The 25169-nt window shown below is 37.3% G+C and overlaps 2 protein-coding genes across 2 annotated transcripts; both read left to right on the top strand.

Annotated features, from left to right (window-relative positions):
- The first annotated feature begins 14179 nt into the window (after nt 1-14179).
- Nucleotides 14180-15883, top strand: LOC126597009 (xyloglucan 6-xylosyltransferase 2-like). Its single transcript, XM_050263761.1, has one exon. It carries the CDS (start codon nt 14364-14366, stop codon nt 15744-15746), a length of 1383 nt encoding a protein of 460 aa, XP_050119718.1. The 5' UTR covers nt 14180-14363; the 3' UTR covers nt 15747-15883.
- A 3189-nt stretch (nt 15884-19072) lies between these two features.
- LOC126596374 (probable histone-arginine methyltransferase 1.4) lies at nt 19073-23971 on the top strand. The gene is made up of 14 exons (XM_050262938.1): nt 19073-19487; nt 19742-19804; nt 20023-20125; nt 20364-20507; nt 20700-20803; nt 20908-21006; nt 21095-21164; nt 21290-21386; nt 21830-21884; nt 22088-22171; nt 22836-23017; nt 23124-23296; nt 23376-23527; nt 23644-23971. The coding sequence occupies exons 1-14, from the start codon at nt 19284-19286 to the stop codon at nt 23749-23751; spliced, it is 1638 nt and encodes a 545-aa protein (XP_050118895.1). The 5' UTR covers nt 19073-19283; the 3' UTR covers nt 23752-23971.
- The last annotated feature ends 1198 nt before the right edge of the window (nt 23972-25169 follow it).

Here is a 25169-nt window from a genome sequence, read left to right as displayed (position 1 = left end):
TTCTGAGATCGGCCCTCGTGGTCTCTGAGCAGCCCAACTTTTGAGAACGCAAGCCTCTTCGATTTCTGAGATCGGCCTTCGTGGTCTTTGAGCAGCCCAGCTTTTGAGAAAGCACACGCCTCTTCGATTTCTGAGATCGACCCTCGTGGTCTCTGAGCAGCCCAGCTTTTGAGAAAGCAAACGCCTCTTCGATTTCTGAGCAGACGCCTCTTCGATTTCTGAAGCTTCATCGAGTGCAGATTTTTATAGGGGCTGACATTAAGTTCCAAAGCACACTTGAATATCCACCAGTAAAAGCTCCATTCTTGCACTTCTAAGATCTTGATTTGTCCGACCTCTTCTCTCTTCAACACCTTTGAAAATGTCTGGCCCCTCCGACCGTCGTTTTGACTTGAACCTTGTTGAAGAGGCAGCCCCGACTTCTCCAGACAACATATGGCGCCCATCCTTCGTCTCCCCTACTAGTCCTCTTACCGTTAGGGATTTCGTGATGAAGAATGATATGACCGCTGCGGTAGTGGCCAGGAACCTTCTCACTCCCAAAGATAACAGACTACTTGAAGGATTTATTTTGTAAAACATGTTCATTTGAGCAACATCATATAGCATGCAATTAACAATTAAAGGCGGAATCATGCTTGCATGTACTCAAAAACAAAACATTACCATGAAATTCAAAGCCTAGTAGATTGGTGAACCAATTAATCAACTCAAAACAAAGTGAGTTGAAATTAATACCTTTGTAGATTCCTCTTTGCATAAGCAAAGGCTAATCACCCAAAGAGATAGGGCCTTCATTCCTTGCTTCTTAGATCCATGGATTTGGATGGAAGAATAGGTTCTCTAAGTTCCCAAAATTGAGAACCTCTAAGTCTCTTCACCAAGGTTAGATTGTAGAAGAAATGAGTGACCTTGGAGTAGTAGGATTGCTAGATGTACCCTCCAAGGTGTTGGCCTCTTTAGAGAGAAAATGGAGAGACAATTCTCACCAATTTTCCCCCAAAATAAACCCTTAATCACTTAATGAATATTTAGTTATAAAGTCATTTATATAGTCACTTCTTTAAGTGACCTAAATAACCAAACAACCCTAATTCATATTCATGGCCGGCCATATAGGGATTTATGGGCTTTTGGGCTTTAATGAATCTTTATTCATTAAATTGTCATACAACTTAAGTTAATGGGCTTGACGTTCGAAGCCCATTGGGCCTTAAGGTCCAAAACTATCCCGAAGTCTTTAACGAACTAATTCGTTTGATTAATTAACAGATTAATTAATCCTTGCCATAAATAAATGATTAAACCATTTAATCATTCTTACTCATTTCCGTTTAATCTCCAATCTCTACCTTTCACGGTGTGCGATCCATTAGGTTCCTTTTAGCGAGGTAGTGGGCGATTAAAACCATTTTACATCGATTGTGAATTGAAACTATTTTCAATTCTCCCTTTAGTGATTATACACGTTTAGGGCTTCCACAAACCATGAGTGACACCTAGCAGCATATCATGGCTACCCAAGCTAATCAGAAGAGGTTAGAGAACCTATTCAGTTCGAGATTACAAATGCAATACGGTCCTTCTCTAATCTAATACTCTTGACCACATTGTTTGGTATGATAGTTTATTTATTCATGTCTACTATCCAATGTGATTCGTGTGCTTATATGATTTCCTTGAATGTGATTTGGAACGCATTCCCTAATCTCATTCATACTCTGGCCAGAGATTCCAAATCATATCATAGAGTATTCTCCCTCAACTGTTTGAAGGTTAGAGATCCCTTGTTGCGCATTCACTTGTCTCCATAGCTAAGTGGCTTAACCCCAACGATGCCGTGGACACCCCGAGGGGGTGACTTTTACATAATCAAAGATCAAGGACTTAACCACAAGACAACTGTGATGCCTCAGGTCAAAGGACTACTTTGCATTATCCCAACCATGAGTTCTTATGTGACATGGAATATGAGAACTCTTCGTTGATCACGTTCAGTGTACTCATTCTCTATTGAGCACCTACGTACTTGTCTTGATGTCACACACACCAATGACTCGAGACTAATCACTCTCCCTGAGAGAAGACATAGTACGTACCGATCTTTACGGATTGTCAATGCCCAATTGACAATCCTATGATCAGGAACATTTAGGATGTGTCTACGAAAGAATGGTCTCATGAATCTAACTTCATTAGATTACATTCTCCCAATCACATATTCCTTGGACTTTATCGTTTAAGCATATAACATTTATATGAGACCGCTCAAACAATAATGTATGCCCTTTATATGTAAAACTAGATTAGTTTAACATGTGAAATGTCCGTAAAGTATCATCACATGATTGGCTTTAGGGCACATTTCCAACAATCTCCCACTTGCACTAGAGCCAATCAGCTTGGTCATCTTGATGATACCTCTTTTGTAGTCATTTCATAAATGGCTGAATAGTAGGCCTAGGCAGTGGATATCTATATGTGTTATCCACAGAAGCAACCTTGAGAATAACGACGTCACCATTATACATGATTCTCAATCATGTGGTTCAGTCTCTCATTTGTGTTCGGATCTTGATGAGACCTTGATTCCCAGGCTTGAGTTATCGCCCCATTAGTGTCATACACTTTCTGGTTGGAATCGAATAGAGAGTTCATAAATGAACTTTCCCATCCAAACAACATTGTTGTAAACTTCTATATGGCAATATATCTTGCATTCATAATGGAACACACTAAAGTCATTACTTTAATGTTTCCATCCAAATATCTCTTTAGTCATAATAAAGAGATATTTGTTTATCTCTTCATTCATAATGAAGAAACATCCAATGATGGATTAGATTCATAATCTAATACATTTACGCTTCCATTACGTTACTCTAATTCTTCCTCATTCTTTGAGGAATCTATCCTTTAGTATTTCTTAAATACTTAAGGACTCACTTGACAGTTGCCACGGTTCTGATCCTGGGCTTGCACTGATATCGTCTTGTACCGTTCTAGGTACAACTCATATCAATGTTTTTCATACAATATGAAATACATAAATCACCTTTCTGCTTATGCATAAAGGATTCAATTTACGCATTATTTCTATGGGAGTCAAAGGGTACGTTCGCTTTGAGAAGGGCAACTTGCTAGTCTCACTAGAATCGTCCTTCTTATTGAAGTTTATCATCATATGAGAAACTTCCTAGCATCCATTGTCTATTATTAGGGATTGATATAATCCAATTATATCATGAAATATATCATTATAGATTTTCATCCCATGTATATAGACTATATCTCCCATATACATTCTATCTTCATATAATGTATTAAAGTCATAACTTTAACGAAGAAGTATTCTTTTCATTTCCAAAATTAATATATCATATATACTTAAATTTTAGGAACATGATTAACTCCCACTAATCTTTTGTAAAACTCGTAAACAAAAGATTTATTTACATCTTGATGAGAAATCAAACGATTTGATCCTTTTTCCTCATAAAATGCAAATAGCTCCCACTAACTTGCTAAGATCCATGATGGATGGATCTCTACAACTTACATGTCTTGTGATTTATAGTTTTGGACATATATTATCAAGACTATCTTAATAATGGTTTCGGAAACCCATATTATGTCAAAACATTGAATCACCATTTTAGTTGTAGCTAGCAATCTTCGAATTAATTGAAACCAAGCCTATCTCAAAGATGGTTTCTTCAAAGTCAACCATTCTCTTTGATTGTAGTTACCTTAAGCTACCAATTAGCTATGAAGGTTTCATTATTTCGAGTCAAATGGTACTTTACCATTTCCTTGAGTATATATCGTATATGCACTCAATGTAGTCATAAGGATTTTCATTCTTATCGACTACCTTGGAGCTTTTGGTATAGGAACTAGGTTGTTATATTTGTTGATTACTATCTTGTCTCTCAAAGAACCCATTCTTTGAGTTCTATCTCTCGTTCATTTGCTTTTAGGCAAATCACATTGTAGAATTACAATGAACTACCCAACAAAACAACATTTGTTAGTTGGTTTATAGAAGCGATATCCAAAAGTTATTTTAAGGATATCCTACAAGATTGTTATCAAACAAATATTGCTTATTAGCACACAACCCCAAATCTTTAACATGCTTAAGATTTGTCTTTCTTTTCCAACTACATCTTATGGAGTCATGAAAATATTGGAAGATCTTCTCATTGACAATCATATTGTTTTAGAAGTATATATCTATATATTGGTAATAGATAACATTTAACGAACTAAATCTTATTCAAGTTCGTTCTTCTCCTAATGGAGAAATACATTATCTTATGATGCTATTTTCCTTGATATCTTTCAAGGAAACTTATCTAAAGTGTTACCTTTCCTTGGATCAAATCTAAGGAGGTAAATACTTTAGATGTCTTACTCATCAACTTACATTACTTGAATTCTTTGAAACATTTTACAAAGTATTCGGACTTGTGTTTATTCAAAATAAACTATAGTCCAACCGAGAGTGATCTTCGGTGAATGTTATTCAACATGAGTAATATTATGTTTGTGGACAAGTGCCACTAACATCTAAGTGAATTAACCTCAACAACTTTGTGATTCTTTCTTCTTTCCAAAAGAATAAAGATTCGAACATTTCGCCTCCATACAATTTTAACAAGAAGGTATTGGATCCAGATCTAACGATCCAAAGCGTCCATCTATGACCAACTCGTAATTTATGTTTTTAGAGGTATCACAACTTTAGTTGGGATTAGTCACTACCTTGCAACCTTTTGGGTTTTAAGCATCATTATTTTCTAAACAGTTAACACTACCATATTATCTCTACTATAGAGACAATCAATTAGATTACTATAATCCAATTTCTTTGGTAGTTCATATGAGGAAGTAAGTACTATCTGCTTTCGCAGAGATCTATATCTTATTCACGTTCCGTATGTGAAGCACCTTTTCTTCTCTCATATATCTTCTACTTCTTATTAGTCACACTTTTACAACGATTTGTAAAACATAGTTACTAATACGGAATCATGCATTCAAGTAGAAGAACCAACTGTTTTGAACTTTTCAAGAACATTTTTCAACACCTTCGAAAGGTGTGTTCTTGACACTTGCAAGACATTTCTTGCAAATACCCCTTCCAATGTCCATCCTTTCATAAAGAAAGTTTGTTCCCTTGGAGTTATTTATCTTCTTTATTTGACTTTCACCTTTGACTACATTAGTCATGGTCCCTAAACTCCCACTATCTCTCTTGAAACCTTTTTCAATTGTGTTATACACATCAAACAATTTTGGAGAGCATGTGGTTTATTGTTCACTACATAGTTTACAATAAACTTAGTGAACGATTAGGATAGGGAAACAAAGGTGAAGTCCTTGCCTAGTTTCCGTCTCGTTAAGTGGTTTATCACTTCAACACTCAATGATTCAAAATCATCATAAGTCCATGTTGATGGACTATTTTTGTCAACCAACCATTATGTTCTAAACATAATTACAAACTTTAAAGAGTTGTACAAGGCAACTCTCAATTTCTTCATACAACAATTTGTAAGTGAAAAATCATGTCACATAAAGTGTCCATGCCTTTGTGCTTTCTTCTCAAGTTCTTTGTTCATTTAACAAAGAAACAAGCACTAAGTGTTTGCATTGACTAAGGGTTGTTCAAAGCAACTCCTATTTCTTCATACAACAATTTGTAATTGAAGAATTATGACATTAAAAGTGTTGTCCTCTTTATGATAGACCTTTTCTAACATATTCTTCTAATGATACATTATCAATAGGAAGATTGTGAGGATGAGACTACTTTGGTACTTTTACAAGCCATTAAAGACAATCTATGGTTTTGTAGTACCAAGTCCGTAAACTAAACGTTCGGCTTTTATTTGTCAAGTGTTGGATAGCGTTTGCAAATATATTGGTAAACAAATACATAACGAATATAAATTGATTGATTTTAAGCCATTTGATTCGGGTCTTTAAATCAAAATAGCACCACCCACTATTTTTGGCAAATTCCATATCCCTCATTGGAATTCGAGAGCTTTGGATAAAACTCCTAGTAGGTTATGGGAGACTCACTATTACCAAGCCCACCTCACGATGATACGATATATGGCTAGCAACAATAATAATGAGAGAGTACACTTACTCATTTGCAACTCATGCAAGTACCCATCTTATTTGGCCTCTAGAGAATGTAACCTCACAATGATATGATATTGGTTCCATTGCACTTAGTTAAGTTCTTCCCACCATGCTTAGTGCGTGAAGGGGTTCAAGAATAGCCTCACGATGATACGATATATAGCTATCCTCGTTGCCTACACTCACCTCATCATATGTATATGGATTCCTCCTGAGTATAAGCATGCACTGTGTACTCCCCCATGATAGGGTGAAGCCGGTGTACAAGTCATAAACGATTGGATCCCACCACGGTGGAAGGCCACGAAGAGATATTCTAAACATCTCTCGCTTATCAACTTAATATTTGGTTGGTTGAGGGTTTTAGGTCTCATCACATATCAATATACATTTTAATCTCTATTAAAACAATTTTGGTCCTATTACAACTATTGGTCCATATGATTGTTTTAGTTGTACATAATACTCCCACTATGCTTTTAAAACGGTTTTTAAAGCAAGAGTATATGTTACTACTAACATAAGGTTTGCATTCATTTGATGGACTATATAGTTGCCTTAGGGCCTTAGGATGACTATGAACCTTTGTTTAGATTCAACATGAGCCTTGTGTTGAATCTCGGTCTAGGGATGGAGATTGATTTTAGTTACGCGTTTAATCACATTAAGGCGTGTTGTCTTAGGGGCGTTGGACCCAATTACTTCATTTTCATGCATATCATATAAAGCAAGAAAGAAATACTTCAAAGTAAAGGATGAGCTTATGCTCATTACAACATTTGCATAAAACAAATTACCTTAAAGTAAAGAAGGACTTATGCCCTTTTACAACATTTGATCAAATCAAATTACAACCAAAATCTAATCTACACATTCCCATGGTTCAAACAAATTTGAAACGCCTTTCACATAGCTCAATTATATTAGGCTTAGGTTCATAATCATCCTTTAATTAATTAACGCTTTAACTAATTAATTGAATGCAACATTTTCATTTGGTTTTTGTATCCATAAAATTGATTTAAGTGGAGCTAAACAAAATGAAAATCCAATTCTCATTTAAAGAGACAAAACAATTTTGTTCTCATCCTATTTGGGCCATCATGCAATAACCACAACTTTTTGGGCCATATTGCGAAAACATAAACTTTTGGGGTCACTTTGTAAAAACACAAAAGTCACTACTTCATGTAAATACAACTAGAACCCAAAATTTAAATAAATTCAAAACTTCATTAAAGGAGCAAAACAATTTGTCCTTTAGCGTTTTTAGGCCTTAACGTCAAAACGTAAACTTTCGGGTCAAAGTACAAATACACAAAAGTATCAAAACTTTATGTAATTGCATAAAAGCCCCAAAAATACCCTATTTTATTAGGGTGGCCGGTTTTTAGGGATAAAAAGGAGTGGTGGGTGTTTTGATTTATTAGTTTTGTCAAAAACAATCAAGTAGTGCTTTCACCTTTCATAAAAATAATATATGTTTTGATGATTGATATTTCTTTCATCATTTATACAAATATTTAACACTTTAAATACTTTCATAAAAATAATATATGTTTTGATGATTGATGTTTCCATCATCATTTATACAAATATTTAACACTTTAAATACATGATAAATCATTTGAAAAACATATATCATAAACTTTATGAAATAAATCAAAACTTTGAATCAAAACACAAACCTTTGTGTTCTTGGCAAGAACATCAAGAACATATGAAGAACATCCATGAAAACCCATAAGAGCTCCATGAATGTTTTCAAGCCAAAAAACTCAAATTTTCATCATTCAAAATGAGGCTAACATCCTAGGGTACTTAGGGGTTCCAAAAGTCACCTTAAAACCATTTTAACAAGACAAACATGAACCCAAAAAATCACCCTTTGGATTTGGCCGAAAATCCCTAAAATCATGGCACCAAATTTTAGCTCCAATATTCATCCTCATATGAACTACATCTACAACATTTGAGATGGCAAATTTTCAAACAAAATTTACATTCAAAGAAGCAAGAATAAAGCTTGTAACAATTACAACTTTTAAATCATAAACTTATGAACTACAAAACCCAAAAGGATTCACCAACTACTAGACCTAGGCTCTGATACCACTTGAAGGATTTATTTTGTAAAACATGTTCATTTGAGCAACATCATATAGCATGCAATTAACAATTAAAGGCGGAATCATGCTTGCATGTACTCAAAAACAAAACATTACCATGAAATTCAAAGCCTAGTAGATTGGTGAACCAATTAATCAACTCAAAACAAAGTGAGTTGAAATTAATACCTTTGTAGATTCCTCTTTGCATAAGCAAAGGCTAATCACCCAAAGAGATAGGGCCTTCATTCCTTGCTTCTTAGATCCATGGATTTGGATGGAAGAATAGGTTCTCTAAGTTCCCAAAATTGAGAACCTCTAAGTCTCTTCACCAAGGTTAGATTGTAGAAGAAATGAGTGACCTTGGAGTAGTAGGATTGCTAGATGTACCCTCCAAGGTGTTGGCCTCTTTAGAGAGAAAATGGAGAGACAATTCTCACCAATTTTCCCCCAAAATAAACCCTTAATCACTTAATGAATATTTAGTTATAAAGTCATTTATATAGTCACTTCTTTAAGTGACCTAAATAACCAAACAACCCTAATTCATCTTCATGGCTGGCCATATAGGGATTTATGGGCTTTTGGGCTTTAATGAATCTTTATTCATTAAATTGTCATACAACTTAAGTTAATGGGCTTGACGTTCGAAGCCCATTGGGCCTTAAGGTCCAAAACTATCCCGAAGTCTTTAACGAACTAATTCGTTTGATTAATTAACAGATTAATTAATCCTTGCCATAAATAAATGATTAAACCATTTAATCATTCTTACTCATTTCCGTTTAATCTCCAATCTCTACCTTTCACGGTGTGCGATCCATTAGGTTCCTTTTAGCGAGGTAGTGGGCGATTAAAACCATTTTACATCGATTGTGAATTGAAACTATTTTCAATTCTCCCTTTAGTGATTATACACGTTTAGGGCTTCCACAAACCATGAGTGACACCTAGCAGCATATCATGGCTACCCAAGCTAATCAGAAGAGGTTAGAGAACCTATTCAGTTCGAGATTACAAATGCAATACGGTCCTTCTCTAATCTAATACTCTTGACCACATTGTTTGGTATGATAGTTTATTTATTCATGTCTACTATCCAATGTGATTCGTGTGCTTATATGATTTCCTTGAATGTGATTTGGAACGCATTCCCTAATCTCATTCATACTCTGGCCAGAGATTCCAAATCATATCATAGAGTATTCTCCCTCAACTGTTTGAAGGTTAGAGATCCCTTGTTGCGCATTCACTTGTCTCCATAGCTAAGTGGCTTAACCCCAACGATGCCGTGGACACCCCGAGGGGGTGACTTTTACATAATCAAAGATCAAGGACTTAACCACAAGACAACTGTGATGCCTCAGGTCAAAGGACTACTTTGCATTATCCCAACCATGAGTTCTTATGTGACATGGAATATGAGAACTCTTCGTTGATCACGTTCAGTGTACTCATTCTCTATTGAGCACCTACGTACTTGTCTTGATGTCACACACACCAATGACTCGAGACTAATCACTCTCCCTGAGAGAAGACATAGTACGTACCGATCTTTACGGATTGTCAATGCCCAATTGACAATCCTATGATCAGGAACATTTAGGATGTGTCTACGAAAGAATGGTCTCATGAATCTAACTTCATTAGATTACATTCTCCCAATCACATATTCCTTGGACTTTATCGTTTAAGCATATAACATTTATATGAGACCGCTCAAACAATAATGTATGCCCTTTATATATAAAACTAGATTAGTTTAACATGTGAAATGTCCGTAAAGTATCATCACATGATTGGCTTTAGGGCACATTTCCAACACTACTTTCCAAACGGTCTGATGAGTTGGCTGTTAAGGATTCTCTGGCTCTTAGTGTTCAGTGTGCAGGTTCTGTGTCTAATATGGCCCAACGCCTATTTGCTCGAACCCGCCAAGTTGAATCATTGGCGGCTGAAGTGATGAGTCTCAAACAGGAGATTAGAGGGCTCAAGCATGAGAATAAACAGTTGCACCGGCTCGCACATGACTATGCTACAAACATGAAGAGGAAGCTTGACCAGATGAAGGAATCTGATGGTCAGGTTTTACTTGATCATCAGAGATTTGTGGGTTTGTTCCAAAGGCATTTATTGCCTTCGTCTTCTGGGGCTGTACCGCGTAATGAAGCTCCAAATGATCAACCTCTGATGCCTCCTCCTTCTAGGGTTCTGTCCAGTACTGAGGCTCCGAATGATCCCCCTCTGGTGCCTGCTTTTTCTGGGGCTCTACCGACTGCTGAGACTTCTCCTAAGCAACCTTTGTGAAGGCTCCCTCTTGTTTGTTTATTTTGACTCAAGTATATGTACATATTTGTAACTTATCGGGAATATCAATAAATAAGCTTTCCTTCATTTCAACGTATTGTGTTAAATACACCAAAGCCTTCTTCGCTAAGTTCTTTGAATTTTCTTTTGTTGAAGCTTGTATGTTGAAGCTTTGTGAGTGGAGCATGTAGGTTGAGGTAGTGTTCCCTTAATTTCCCGAGTGAGGAAAACTTCTAGGTTGGAGACTTGAAAAATCCAAGTCACTGAGTGGGATCGGCTATATGAATCTTAGAACGCCATTGTGTTCTGTCCTGTGTCATGTCCTCCGTTAGATCCAAGTACTCTAAGTCTTTTCTTAGGGTCTCTTCCAAAGTTTTCCTAGGTCTTCCTTTACCCCTTCGGCCCTGAACCTCTGTCCCATAGTCGCATTTTCTAATCGGAGCGTCAGTAGGCCTTCTTTGCACATGTCCAAACCACCGTAACCGATTTTCTCTCATCTTTCCTTCAATTTCGGCTACTCCTACTTTACCCCGGATATCCTCATTCTTAATCTTATCCTTTCTCGTGTGCCCACACATCCAACGAAGCATCCTCATCTCCGCTACACCCATTTTGTGTACGTGTTGATGCTTCACCGCCCAACATTCTGTACCATACAGCATCGCCGGCCTTATTGCCGTCCTATAAAATTTTCCCTTGAGCTTCAGTGGCATACGGCGGTCACACAACACGCCGGATGCACTCTTCCACTTCATCAATCCAGCTTGTATTCTATGGTTGAGATCTCCATCTAATTCTCCGTTCTTTTGCAAGATAGATCCTAGGTAACGAAAACGGTCGCTCTTTGGTATTTCTTGATCTCCGATCCTCACCCCTAACTCGTTTTGGCCTCCATTTGCACTGAACTTGCACTCCATATATTCTGTCTTTGATCGGCTTAGGCGAAGACCTTTAGATTCCAACACTTCTCTCCAAAGGTTAAGCTTTGCATTTACCCCTTCCTGAGTTAGATGAATCCTTTCTTTAAAAAAAATTTTTTAATTTTTTTTTCTGAGTAAATATTATAATATTTAAAATGAATAAAAATTTATTTTTTTGGCCACATGGTGCATATTTAGTAGACACGTGGCATAACTATAGCTGGCACGTCAGCATTTAACAGACCAATGAATGAAAAATCTAACGGATATATTATTTTGAAATAAAATAGTACGTGAGGTATGAAAGTGAAATGTTTTAAAGATATTGTATAAAGTTATAATATATCTCAAACCTGATGAGGTACTATGTAATTTATCCTTATATTAATTGGACTTGGATTCTCTGCCCTCCCAATTTGGTGCCCTCCCCGTGCCCTCCTGTTTGTGTGGTCACGGTTAAGCCACGTCAATATTTTATATTACTATTTTTTTTTGTTTTATTATTTTTATAAAAAACAATATAAAATGTTAGCATGGATTAACCGTGACCACACAAAACAGGAGGGCACGGGAAGGGCACCGAAATGGAAGGGCAGAGAATCCAAGTCCATATTAATTATCTAGGTTAGAAAGTGATTGGAGTCGCGTAGTGCTTGCCAGTTATTGCCACATGTAGATATATCGCACATGCTATCAATTCAAAACTCCGTTTTGTTTTCGGGCCGGTGCAGGCCGTCACACGCGGACACAGACAGATCCATGTGCCTTGATTAATCTATCTTAGTGGCGCACAAACACAACACATGTTTTTGGTTTCTTCACTTAATTTGGAGTTTGATTTGCTTGATGTGAACCTGTGAAACTGTGAAGTGAAGCCTCTCATGATCTCTACGTAAACAAAAGTGGCCCCATGAACATGATCAATCTAGCTGAATCTCGTTCTTGTGGTCACATAGTGAATCAATAATCATAATAATATTTCTACTTTCTAGTTAGCTAAACAAATGAGGCCTCATGATTTTGCTCCATTTTCTTGATTTCGTACGCTAAAATACGAATATTGTTTCCTAGTTTAGTGAATTTTATAGAATTCAAATATTAATGTTTACAAGAATTACTTACATTATGAAATATGTAAATCAACATCGTGTTTTACAAGTGGCTTATAACGCTAAAGTGGAGGAAAAAAAATACATATCAACAAAACATTGTACATGCATTATTCAACTTACTATGAAAAAACATTATGGAAAATTCGCCCATTTAATTTTTTTTTTTTTTTTGTAATATGTGTATTATTATGAAAAAATGAAAATTATTAGGGAAAAGGGCATTGATGAGGACACCCTGGTGCATGAGCATAATTGTAGTGGGTTAAATAGTTAATTATTAAAAAAAAAAAGAATTAATACAAAAATTACTTCTATCATGCAATTAAGAACTGCACCAAAAGTAGGAGTGCAAATAATTGTTCAGATTTGAAACAACTCATGAAATCAATAATGAGTTAATAATCACCCAAATATTTTTGGTATCAAAATCTCGATCTCAAATACTACCCACGACTTTATGATGGTTCTCATTTGGTAAATTCCTTTATGGCAACTCTGCAGAGTACTATATAATGGTTTAAAAGTCACAATCAGTTAGTTATAATAATTTATTATTGTATTCATCAAGATCTTAAGTTAAAAAATAACTTACAATAAACTCGTCACGTAGAAGATAATTTAAATCAAATAACAACGTGCATGATAAAAGTACATTGCACCGTCCGGGGAAATTGAAAGTCAACCTTAGAGCATATCTATGGGAGCCGTGTGGGCTTGGCTAATTATTAATGTAGCCTCAAATTTACAAAACAATTTCTGCCTCATAAAATTTGCTAAGTCAAAATGAAAGCATAGACACATGAGGTTAAAATAGTCCCAATCAAAGCCTTAAGAGCGTAGGACGCGCTTAAATTTATAATTCTCGCCAAAAAAACAAATTGATAGGCTATATCATCATTTTGTCGAGCTTAGTTTTAGCCTCCAACCCTTGCACAACACATTAAATTATATTTCTTGGTGGACAAAATATTTAGTAAATTACTATTATATAAAACGAAAAAAATATTATCATCATTCAGTAATACAATTTGATGATATTCATATTCATTTAGAAGTAAAAGGTATTAGATTCGAATATCGTGATGGTGAATTTGATACCAAATTAAGCTGCATATTGTGTGGCTTAACCGAACTCTCACTTTTTTACTGTAAAAATATCAATGTACTAAAGAAAAAAAAATAAAAATAGGGATGTGCTATCCACACACCTTATTTTACTTCTCACACACCCCTTGATAATTTCAGTCATTTGATATTATTCAATTCATCTAATCTGACGGCCGAAAATTAAAAAAGTGTGTGAAAAGTAAAATAGGATGTATGGATATCACACCCCTAAAAATAATCAATGAACCCTAAATTTTGATATAAGTCTACTTTGATATAGAATAAAAATTAAAAATTAAAAAAAAAAAAAAAAAAAAAAAAAGAGAAAATTGGCGGGATTGAACCGCCAAGTAGTTTTTCCCTCCAACGCGATGACGTGCGAGAAGAACGTAAATAAAAAATACAACTTCTATAAATTAATTTTAAATAATTCGGAAACTTGTCGGGAGCTTATATACATGTCTTATGTTCATTCCCCCAAGCCAGCACCGACGTTTCTCCTTCTCACTTCTCTAATCCTCACCCCCTAAACGCCCACCATTTCCTCCATATTTACAATCCTAACCTCCTTCGGAGTACAAAATCCTGAAGGCAGCCTCAAACGCTGCAGTTCTTGTATCCACCTTCCGGTTCAACTCGGGCGAGTCAGAATGCTGGACCGGTGCTTATGGCCTCGCCGGGCCCGCCAGATCCAGAGAGCTTTGCGGCAGGGAATGGTGACGTTTCTGTGCTTGTTCTTAACCGTCGTTGTCCTGCGCGGCACAGTCGGAGCCGGGAAGTTCGGAACACCAGAGCAGGACTTCAACGACATCCGCGAACGGTTTTACACGCACAACCGGCGCGTGGAGCCCCATCGAGTGCTCAAGGAAGCCACCCCCGAAACCAACCAAAACGATGCCGACCAGGCCGGCCAGTCCAACAACTACGCCGAGTTCGACATATCCAAAATCCTCAAAGACGAACCCGAAACGGAAGACGAGAAGCGCGACCCGAACCAGCCCTACAGTCTCGGCCCCAAAATATCGAACTGGGACGAGCAGAGATCTGATTGGCTGAAGAAAAACCCGGGTTTCCCCAATTTTGTCGGACCCAATAAGCCCCGGGTCCTGTTGGTAACCGGGTCGTCGCCCAAACCGTGCGAAAATCCGGTTGGTGACCACTACCTATTGAAATCGATCAAGAACAAAATCGACTACTGCCGCCTCCACGGGATCGAGGTCTTCTACAATTTTGCTCTTCTGGACGCGGAAATGGCCGGGTTTTGGGCCAAGCTGCCGCTGATCCGGAAGCTCCTCCTGTCCCACCCGGAGGTGGAGTTCCTCTGGTGGATGGATTCCGACGCCATGTTCACCGACATGGCGTTCGAGGTCCCCTGGGAGCGATACAAGGATCACAATTTCGTTATGCACGGATGGAACGAGATGGTGTATGATGATAAGAACTGGATCGGGTTGAACACCGGGTCGTTCCTGCTCAGAAATTGCCAGTGGTCGCTCGACATGCTGGACGTCTGGGCGCCGATGGGTCCCAAGGGGAAGATCCGGGACGAGGCGGGTAAGGTCCTGACCCGGGAGCTCAAAGGTCGACCCGTTTTCGAAGCCGACGACCAGTCCGCCATGGTTTATATATTAGCGAAAGGGAGGGACACTTGGGGGGAGAAGGTGTACTTGGAAAACGGGTATTATCTCCACGGTTATTGGGGGATTCTGGTGGACAGATACGAGGAGATGATCGAGAACCACCACCCGGGGCTGGGCGACCACCGGTGGCCGCTGGTGACGCATTTCGTCGGGTGCAAGCCGTGCGGGAAGTTCGGGGATTACCCGGTGGAGCGGTGCTTGAAGCAGATGGACCGGGCGTACAATTTTGGGGATAATCAGGTGTTGCAGATGTACGGGTTCGAGCATAAGTCGCTGGGAAGTAGGAGAGTGAAGAGGGTAAGGAATGAGAGTAGCAATCCGCTGGAGGTGAAGGACAAGCTTGGATTGCTGCACCCTGCTTTCAAAGCTATCAGGCAGTCATCATCTTCCTGATATTTTTTTATTTGTTGCTAATATTTATTTTTTTAATTTATTAAGTTAATAATACTGTCAATTTGTAATTCACTTTTGATGTTTTTTTGTTAATGATTTATCTTTGAAGGAATATTAAACTTCAATTGTATTATTGATTCTTGGGTTTTGTTTGGAAAAAAATGCATGTCATATATCGAGGAAGAATGATTTTCTACCCTCCTATTCCTATCCATTTCCATCCCCTTATCTCATATATTATTTTTTGTCCTATTATCTCTATAAAAAAATTAATATAAGATGTTGACGTGGTTTAACCGTGACCGTTTAAATAGGAGGGCATGGAAGGGTAGAGAGATTAGAAGGGTAGAGAATTCTCCTCCTATGTCAAGTTCCTCCTTGCTCTTTGGAGTGATAAATTTTGATGTTTAATTAGGCGGGTGTGTTCGATTGAAATTTTAAAATGCAAATGTATGTAAGAGGAATTTGTAAATGACTTCAAGTACAAATTTGCAATTCCTTTCACAAACATTTGTAATTTTCATGAAAATCATTTCTAGTTTATTGTTTATTAACTTGATCTCAATTTCTTATAACTTTAAATTTCTAACTCAAACATAACTTTAATTGTGATTAACACATTAACAGTGTAAAAAATTCGACGTAGTTTGTTTTGACAAAAAAAGGTAGGTTTTTTTGTTTCAAAGAAGATGTCAAAATCCTAAATGAATTGACATCGTCCACTTGGATGACAAATTTGAAGCAACGTCAAAATTTTATTCTGTTTTATTTTAATGCTAACCCACATATTTCTTTATTTTTCTTTCACTTAATGATTATTTTATCACTAAATTCTGACCCACTGATTTTATAAATAACCAAAAAGCATTCTAATTTGACATCACGTTAGAGTATGAGTCTTTACAAAATGTTATTTTGTCATATCAGCTGTAAAAATAAATTTGACATCTGCATTGGAGATGGTCTAAATGTCATAATTGAAACAATTGATTTTTTAAGTTATATGAGAATGCTTAACATGTATTTTTCCAAGAAACTCTCAGCACACCTTCGTCTTTAGTTTTTCTTTTGTGACATACATAGCATGTTTGATTGTTGAGCCTCATATATTAATAATTTGTTTTGATACCATGTTGGTATACGAGCATTTCATTGAAAATCAAATGACGATATCCATCGTAGAATGCTCTCAAGAAACACCAATTTAGTTACCTCATTCATTTAAGAATCCACCGACCAAGATATAACAGTGAAAAATTTCAATATAAATAATATCCAGTTTTTGGGCTCGGATTCCTGACCCAGCCCAACACAGTGTATTGTACAAGTTAGTGGTGGTGGGTCCAGCCCATGGACATCCCACCAGCAAAAGAAGATCTCAAAAGCAAAAGCATGCAAGCTGTTAAATTTGGGCCAAACAAGCCGTTAACACACCCAAAACCCCACTACCTTTAAAATTTCAACTCCCCGAACAAGCAAGGAAACCCCTTGCGCACCCCCCTGGGTCCCACAACCGAATCCAGCAATCGCAAAGTAACCACATCACATCACCTCACCTCAACTCACCCAACAGGATCCTCTCCTCTCCGAATTTTTTTGTGGAGATTCGTAGATTGTATTCGTTTATAATAGATCGTACGATCATTTTTATAAGATATTGTTTGTATTTAATTTTAAATAAAATAATAAAAATAATTTATAACCACACAATGTACGATAAACGGATACAATTCACAAACTTATAAAATCTTCACAAAGAGAATCCAAAGGATATGTAAAAAATCTTACGGGACAGTTGTGATTAACACATTTTAATTGCATAAGAGTATTTCCAAAGGATATGTAAAAAATCTTACGGGATTATTTTGACAAAAAAAATGTGGTTTTCTAGTTTCAGAGGAAATGTCAAAATCCTAAATGAATTGACATTTTCCACTTTGCAACCAAATTTGAAGACAATGTAAAATGTTCCTTTGTTTTATTTTAATGTTGGCCCACATATTTTTTAAAATTTTTCTTTCACTTATTGATTATTTTATTATTGAATTCTGACCCACGTAAATTTATAAATAACCAAAAAACATTATAATTTGACTTCTCAGTTAGAATATGAGACTTTATAAAATGTTATTTTGTCCCATTAGGTGTAAAAACTAAATTTAACATCTACATTGGAAATGGTCCACATGTCATCGTTGAAACAATCTATTTTTCTAGTTACTAGAGAATGCTCAACATGCTTTTTCTGGGATACTCGCATCATACATTCAACTTTAATTTTTCTTTTGTGACACACGTTGAGTATCATATAATAATAATTTATTTTGATACCATGTTATAATATGAGCATTTCACTCAAAATTAAATGACAATATCCAATGCTCTCAACAAACACCAATGTAGTTATTTCATTGATTTAAAATCGTGGGTTTTTTTTTATTAAGAATCTAACGACAATTCTTATTTAAAATTTACCTAAGTTTTTGGGCTAAAATTCCTGACCCAGCCCAACACAGTGTATTTTACAAGTTAGTAGTGGTGGGTCCAGCCCATGAACATCCCAGTAGCAAAAGAAGATCTCAAAAGCAAAAGCATGCGAGCTGTTAAATTTGGGCCAAACAAACCGTTAACACACCCAAAACCCCACTACCTTTAAAATTTCAACTCCCCGAACAAGCAAGGAAACCCCTTCCACTTCCCCCTGGGTCCCACAACCGAATCCAGCAATCGCAAAGTAACAGAATTCTCTCCTCTCCGAATGTTTTTTTAGAGATTCGTAAATCTGACGAGAATCCGGATTCTCAACTCACCGCCAACACAATGGACACGTCAGCACATGTCCACGTTGGAACCTTTCTCTGAGAGCAACTCCAGCGGAGGCTGGTTGCTCGGGCGACAGGCGAGGACAAAGGGCCCGAGGGCCGGTGGAGAGAGGTCCAGCCGTGTGGAGGCCGAGCGACGGTGGGAGCCCGAGTTAAGGTGGAGTGGGGAGTCGACGGGCCTGTGGCCTAAGGGCTTTGCAATTTTTTATTTTTTTGTGTCAGAGAGAGAGAGAGAAAGAGAGAGCTTTTGTAATTTTTTATTATTTAAACAAACAAAAAAAACTATTATTTTAATTGCTTATTGCCAGGGGGAGGGTTTCAAGGGTGGAGATGTAAATGGCAATTACTATTTATTAATGGTAGTTACATTCATTTAAGACGGTTACTGTTCAATAAAGTGGATTGAATAATGGATTGACAGGAGGGCTCCATGAGTAGAGTTGCCCTGAGGAATGTGTGAACTCAACTCTCCTCAAAGCTCGCTCTCTCACTATAAAATCCCAACTCTCTTGTTTGTTTCGTTCTCTGGCGGCTCTCCAAATTCTCCAACCCTTTCCCTCCTTCACTTTCTCTCTCTAACCAAACCCTAATTTTCTCACTCCTCCACTGACTTCGAATAATCAGTCGCTGCTTTTTCTTTTTCCTTTTTTTTTTCCTTTATTCTTTTGATTTTTTAATTTAGTAAATATCCCGATTGAGGTTGGAGAAGGCGATAATGGAGGGCTCTGTGGCAGAAGCAGCGAAGAAGCAGCAGGAGTTTGCATTGGCATCCGCCTCCGAGCTCGCTTCGTCGTCGTCTTCTTTTACTCTGGCACCGGCGGTGGCTCGGTTCAGCGCCGAAGACGGAGTTGCAGAGCTCCGGTTTCAGCAGGAGGCTGAGTCCGATGCCCGCCTCAATGTCGATCTCCGAACTGCTAAGGTTTGCCATTTATTTGGAGTATGCTGTTTCAGTTTAGTCTTTTTAAGTTAAGAAGTATTCAGCTTTGTTTGGTTGCCGAGAAAGTGAAGGAAAATAAAATATCTAGTTGAGAACAGTTTACTCTGGCTTTACTGCTTAAAAAATTTAATTATACATAGATATATGAATATGCTGATTTTTGTCGGTCGTATAATATTTGATACAATGTTGTAAGTTTGTTGTTTGATTTTGGTATGTGTTTCTTCCGTCCGCAGCTATTCAAGTTAGGTCCGGTGCAGTCGGTTTGCATAACGGAAGGTTCTGATACCGACAAAGAGGTAACCGAAATAGTTTATCTTTACGCGTTTGCATTTTGATGATTTTACTTTGCAAACTTTTGCAGTGCCAAATATGTATCACAGTGGATTTTCACGTTGATTGTACTTTTTCATGCAACATTGTTCGTTGTTTGTACCTTTGTGCGCAACATTGTTATACGATTCATTCAATATCTGTCAGATGTTTGTTTCTTGTAACATTACTTCTTTTGAACCAGAAATCGTATTCAAGGGGAGTCACTATTCGTTTTAATAACGAGGAGGAGAGTGCAGCCTTCCATCATGCATTTGAGCAATGGAAGAAGGACCTTGTTGATCAAGGTTCTGTTCCGAAAGTTTACTTATGACTATTTTGACGTATTTCTTCTGTTTGTGGATGAATTGACCGAAGCAGTACTAGATGAATATCATTGCACATCTAGAACATAGCTATTCTGTTGTGACATGATTGTGTCTTATGAGTTCTTCCATGCAAATACTCCTATACTTTGACTGTCTTGCTTCTTGTCGCACGGCGTTGCATTCTTGTCAATTAATCCGTTTTTGTGCACTCTTGCAGGACAAAAGTTACCAAATGGAGAACTATCATCTACCAAAAGCAAGTTTGACGACAAAATAGAGCCATCTTCTGCTAAAATGTATTTCCATTACTACGGACAATTGCTACATCAACAGAACATGTTACAGGATTATGTTAGGACAGGTTAGTTCACTAACTATATTCTTGTTCATTTTCAACTTCACGTTTCTTTTGTTTTGGAGTTGAGATGTATTCTTGAGCTTCAGAATCCATATTGTAAATTTAGTATTTACACTAAATTTTATTAGTTTCACTAAAAATATCCTATGAGTTGATGTTGAATATGTTAGTAAGTGCCCTGGTTATCTACTTCAGGAACCTATTATGCTGCAGTCATAGAAAATCGTGTGGATTTTAATGGTCGTGTGGTTGTTGATGTTGGTGCTGGTAGTGGTATTTTGTCATTATTTGCTGCTCAGGTACACTCAGCTCTTTGATCAATTAAGTTTGTGTATAGTAATCTTGCATATTTTGTTTTGGCATACCTCTTCTCGATCTTCTATTTCTTTTCTTCCCAATATAGGCTGGTGCTAAACATGTTTATGCTGTGGAAGCATCTGAAATGGCAGAATATGCACGCAAGCTAATTGCAGGGAACCCTTCACTGGGTGAAAGGATAACTGTGAGACTAATGATGTCATTTCTGAATCTTTTGTCCTTTTTTTCTTCATTCCTGTTCTCTAATGGGACCATATGTCATCTACATGTAGGTAATCAAAGGTAAAATTGAGGAGGTTGAATTGCCAGAGAAAGCAGATATCCTGATCTCAGAGCCAATGGGTAAGCCTCTATATATATTTGCTATAGACATTCAAATGGATGTTGCCCTGCTTTTCTTGATGTATCTGCTCCGCTGATAGTCTGAAACTAGTCCTAATGTAAACTTTTCTTTGTCATGGCTTTAGGCACTTTGTTAATTAATGAAAGAATGCTGGAAACCTATGTGATTGCAAGAGATCGGTTTCTTCAACCAAATGGGAAAATGTTCCCCACATTGGGAAGGTAATTTAACCTTTGAATTTCTTCTATGTTTTGTTTTCTGGTATCTCTTGTTTACGTTATTTTACTTGTATCATGGGACACTCTTTGAAAATATCAACTCGAGGTTAACAAAAAAAAAAAAAGATGTCAGCTGTGGGATATTTACCTTTTTTTTAGACAAGAAGTGGGTTCCCAGCAGTAAAATTATTTTAGTTCAGATCAGGATTAGTTAGGTAATGTTAGTTACTAGTCATGATAAAATATTCGATATCATATTACCTACATGTTGCCTGGCCACGTTATTTTTCTCTTGGGTTGTTCGGTGATGCTATATTGCTATGTTAGATCTTTCATTTCATTTGCTTGTGGTCCTAGTGTATATTGATTACTATTAGTACCTATTCAAAATCGTTATATCTGTTACTTTTATTTTTCTCATCAATTCAAGTTGATTACTTCCGCAGGATTCACATGGCACCTTTCAGTGATGAATATTTGTTTGTTGAAATAGCAAATAAGGTGCGTATGTCGTCATCATTTTTCGTTAATTTATATAAGGAAGGACATTATGCATGGATAACCATTCAGAAACTTGTAACCTACAAGCCATGCACAATGCAGCTGATCTAAAAGTTCTATTAGATTGCTGTTATAAACGTGTAGTGCAATCAATTTCCTCTCTTATTTGATGTAGATTAATGTTCTTGTTTGTAAATATACAGGCCCTCTTCTGGCAGCAACAAAATTATTATGGAGTTGATTTGCAACCGTTGTATGGATCTGCATTCAAGGGATATTTTTCACAGGTCTATATATTTCTTACACATAACTTAAAAGTATTGCAAAACTTGTACGTTATTGCTGTGTTTTGCAACCATAGTTTACATGTGTAGGTTAAATAAGAACTTGAATAATTAAACTATCTTTTTTTTTTAACTTGTTAAATGGAATTTTAGTTTTAGGATTCCCTGGATTCTTCCTATTTCCTATTCCATGAAATTACGCTTGACGATAAACCTAATCAAACTTGATTTGTCACTCTGTGCATCTCCCATTCATCCTGTTCTTGGTAAACTCTTGGCGCGCTCTTCACTTTTCATGGTCTAGTGAAATAAGGGATAGCTACGTACCCTCTGCCATCACTATTTAAGAATCTAATTCCCTTAGTTGATTGGTATGGTTTTGTAAGAACCCAGCAACTTTTATTGACTTGCCTAGGCCTTTGAGCTAAGGGGGGTTTATGCATCTCTTAAATGAAACAACAAAAATAAGTGGACATATGCAACATCAATAACTTTCCAAGGGCTTTTTGCAAATCCCTCAGACCGAAATGGCTGAATTTCCTTGGTGAGTGATTATTTAAAAATTCCAGGATCCAAAAGTTTATCTGTGCAAGACATTTTATTGGTGGTTGTTTTGGTTGCTAGGACTTGATGATGTGCTGAATTATTCTGTTTTATTCTCGTACAGCCTGTGGTAGATGCCTTTGATCCAAGATTACTGGTGGCTCCTTCCATGTCTCATGTGATTGACTTTACCAAAACAAGCGAAGAGGACTTGTATGAAATCGACATACCTTTACGGTTTACAGCTGCTGTAGGCACTAGAGTGCATGGGTTAGCATGCTGGTTCGATGTCTTGTTTGATGGGAGGTAATCATCTGAATCAATGATTTGTGTAATCAATATAATCTTCTGCATTTCATTTATGATGCAAATTTGTGGGTCTCATAACTGCTTTCACATTGCTTATTTACAGTACCGTACAAAGGTGGCTTACCACCGCGCCTGGTGCACCAACAACCCATTGGTACCAATTACGCTGCGTTCTCTCTCAGCCAATTTATGTGATGGCAGGACAAGAAATCACTGGCCGACTCCACATGGTTGCCCACAATTCTCAGAGTTACACAATATATCTCACTTTGGCAGGTCAGTGTCTAATATAATACTTGTTTTGGCTTCAGATTTCTTTTTCTGGTTTTCTAACGAGTTATGGCCTCACCTTCAGCTAAAATGTGGGGCCCTGGGGCTGAGCTAGGAGGAATAATTCAGCAGTCTTCTTGTAAACTTGATCTCAAAGAGCCCTACTATAGAATGTCGCAACCGCAAGCCTACACAATTGCCCAAGATCAGCAACCACATCAGCAAATACAGACACAGGTAAGGGCTATCACCGTCAACTGGACCCTATCCTTCTGAATATCTGAATTATTGTTTTTCGGTTCAAAGCATAATGACTTGGTTTGTGTTCTTACATTATACCCATTCACTCCCAGGATTTGGACGATTCTGAATTTATTCCACAACAACCCTCACCGACTTCAGGCTCAAAGATCTTACTGGAAGAATTTGCCAAATCCGCGGGGGCTTGGAAGAACATTTGATCTCTGTTTGTTTGTAACATAAACTGTTTTACTCCAGCAAGTGCTAGGGTTCCCTGTTAGTCGTCCACCACTTCCCGTTTAACTCTGGTCTCTCACTTCCTCCATGTCCTAGGGTTTAACCCCTGTAAATTAGGTATTCACTTGAGTGGCTTGTGCAGCATCTTTATGCAATTTTATCTTGATTTCACCAGCTTATCAATAAGACTCCTTTGCGAGTGTACCCGAATGTCTTACATTTTGAGAAATGAGTTGAGGGCTCGGACCACCTGTGATAAGCCTTGTTCCTCTACCCACTAGGGTTACTTCCATGAACGTTGTTCAACGTTAGGTCATCGACTCAGGCAGTTTTACCCTGTATGGTTTAGGGTTGCTACATGGCCACCCGGTTGTCTTGCATTGATGATCCATGGAAAGTACCGTCTTCAGTTTTCCTATAGGGTTGACTCCCTGAATGTTATGCAATGTTAGGTTGATAGATTCGATGCCCCTTTGCATTACACAGTAAAACAAAGAATTCATGGTATGTAGTACCACTGTTGGTTCGAGAAATTAACGGTTAGATTTTGCATATAGAGATCTGACGGATCATTGCACGGGTCAAATCTTGCATGGAACGTAGCGTACCATTCTAGTTGGACCCTATGTACAACACTTGGGTTATTGTATTGGTTGAAATATTCGTCAAAATCTTCAATTGATGCTCTGTACAAATGCAGCTCTAAGCAATGTGCTGTACAAAAAGCCACTAGTCTGCTCAACCCAGAAACAAATCGGAGCAAATGTCGAACCGACGGAATCTCGACTGACCGCAGCTACAGCTGGAGATGGAGATTGTTGAACGTCAACCATATATTATAGCAGCGGCTGCAAAGCGTGCTGTGCTCTGGAAAGGAACCAACTTGAGATGGTGATCTTTTGCAAAGAAATGTACTGTTTATTTTTAGACAACTATCTTATGACATTACAAGGTGCGTCCCAGATTCAGTCTTACGTGGACTGATAAAATTCATTATAAAACTGAAGCTTGTCACGGCTAGGAAGACCACATATTTACTATATTCCCGCAATATCTCTTGAGGTAAGTGATGTGTACAATCGACATCCAGTCAGAAAAATTTATTAATTAACGTGGCATATATATACACATCATTTACCACGTTAGATGATACACAAATTTGATATAAAAATATGATCTTTTTAGCATTTTCCTTCTCAAAAGAGTAGATGTTACTACCGTTCCTGATTTTAATATAATTTAATTCTCAAAGGTGGAAAACAACGAAAATGCCTCTAGAAGGGATTGTTGACTTCAATTGACCTTTAAGATCGTGACACGTATGTTCTAGTATTTTAGAAGGCTAATTAATAAGTCACCTAGTTTGACCCAACTTAGATTGGGGTTAGTTCCCAAAAAAAGG

The sequence above is a fragment of the Malus sylvestris genome, chromosome 13 (assembly GCF_916048215.2).
Source record: "Malus sylvestris chromosome 13, drMalSylv7.2, whole genome shotgun sequence".
In the NCBI taxonomy this organism is placed as follows: domain Eukaryota; kingdom Viridiplantae; phylum Streptophyta; class Magnoliopsida; order Rosales; family Rosaceae; genus Malus; species Malus sylvestris.
This window is presented reverse-complemented; position numbering and strand designations above follow the sequence as displayed.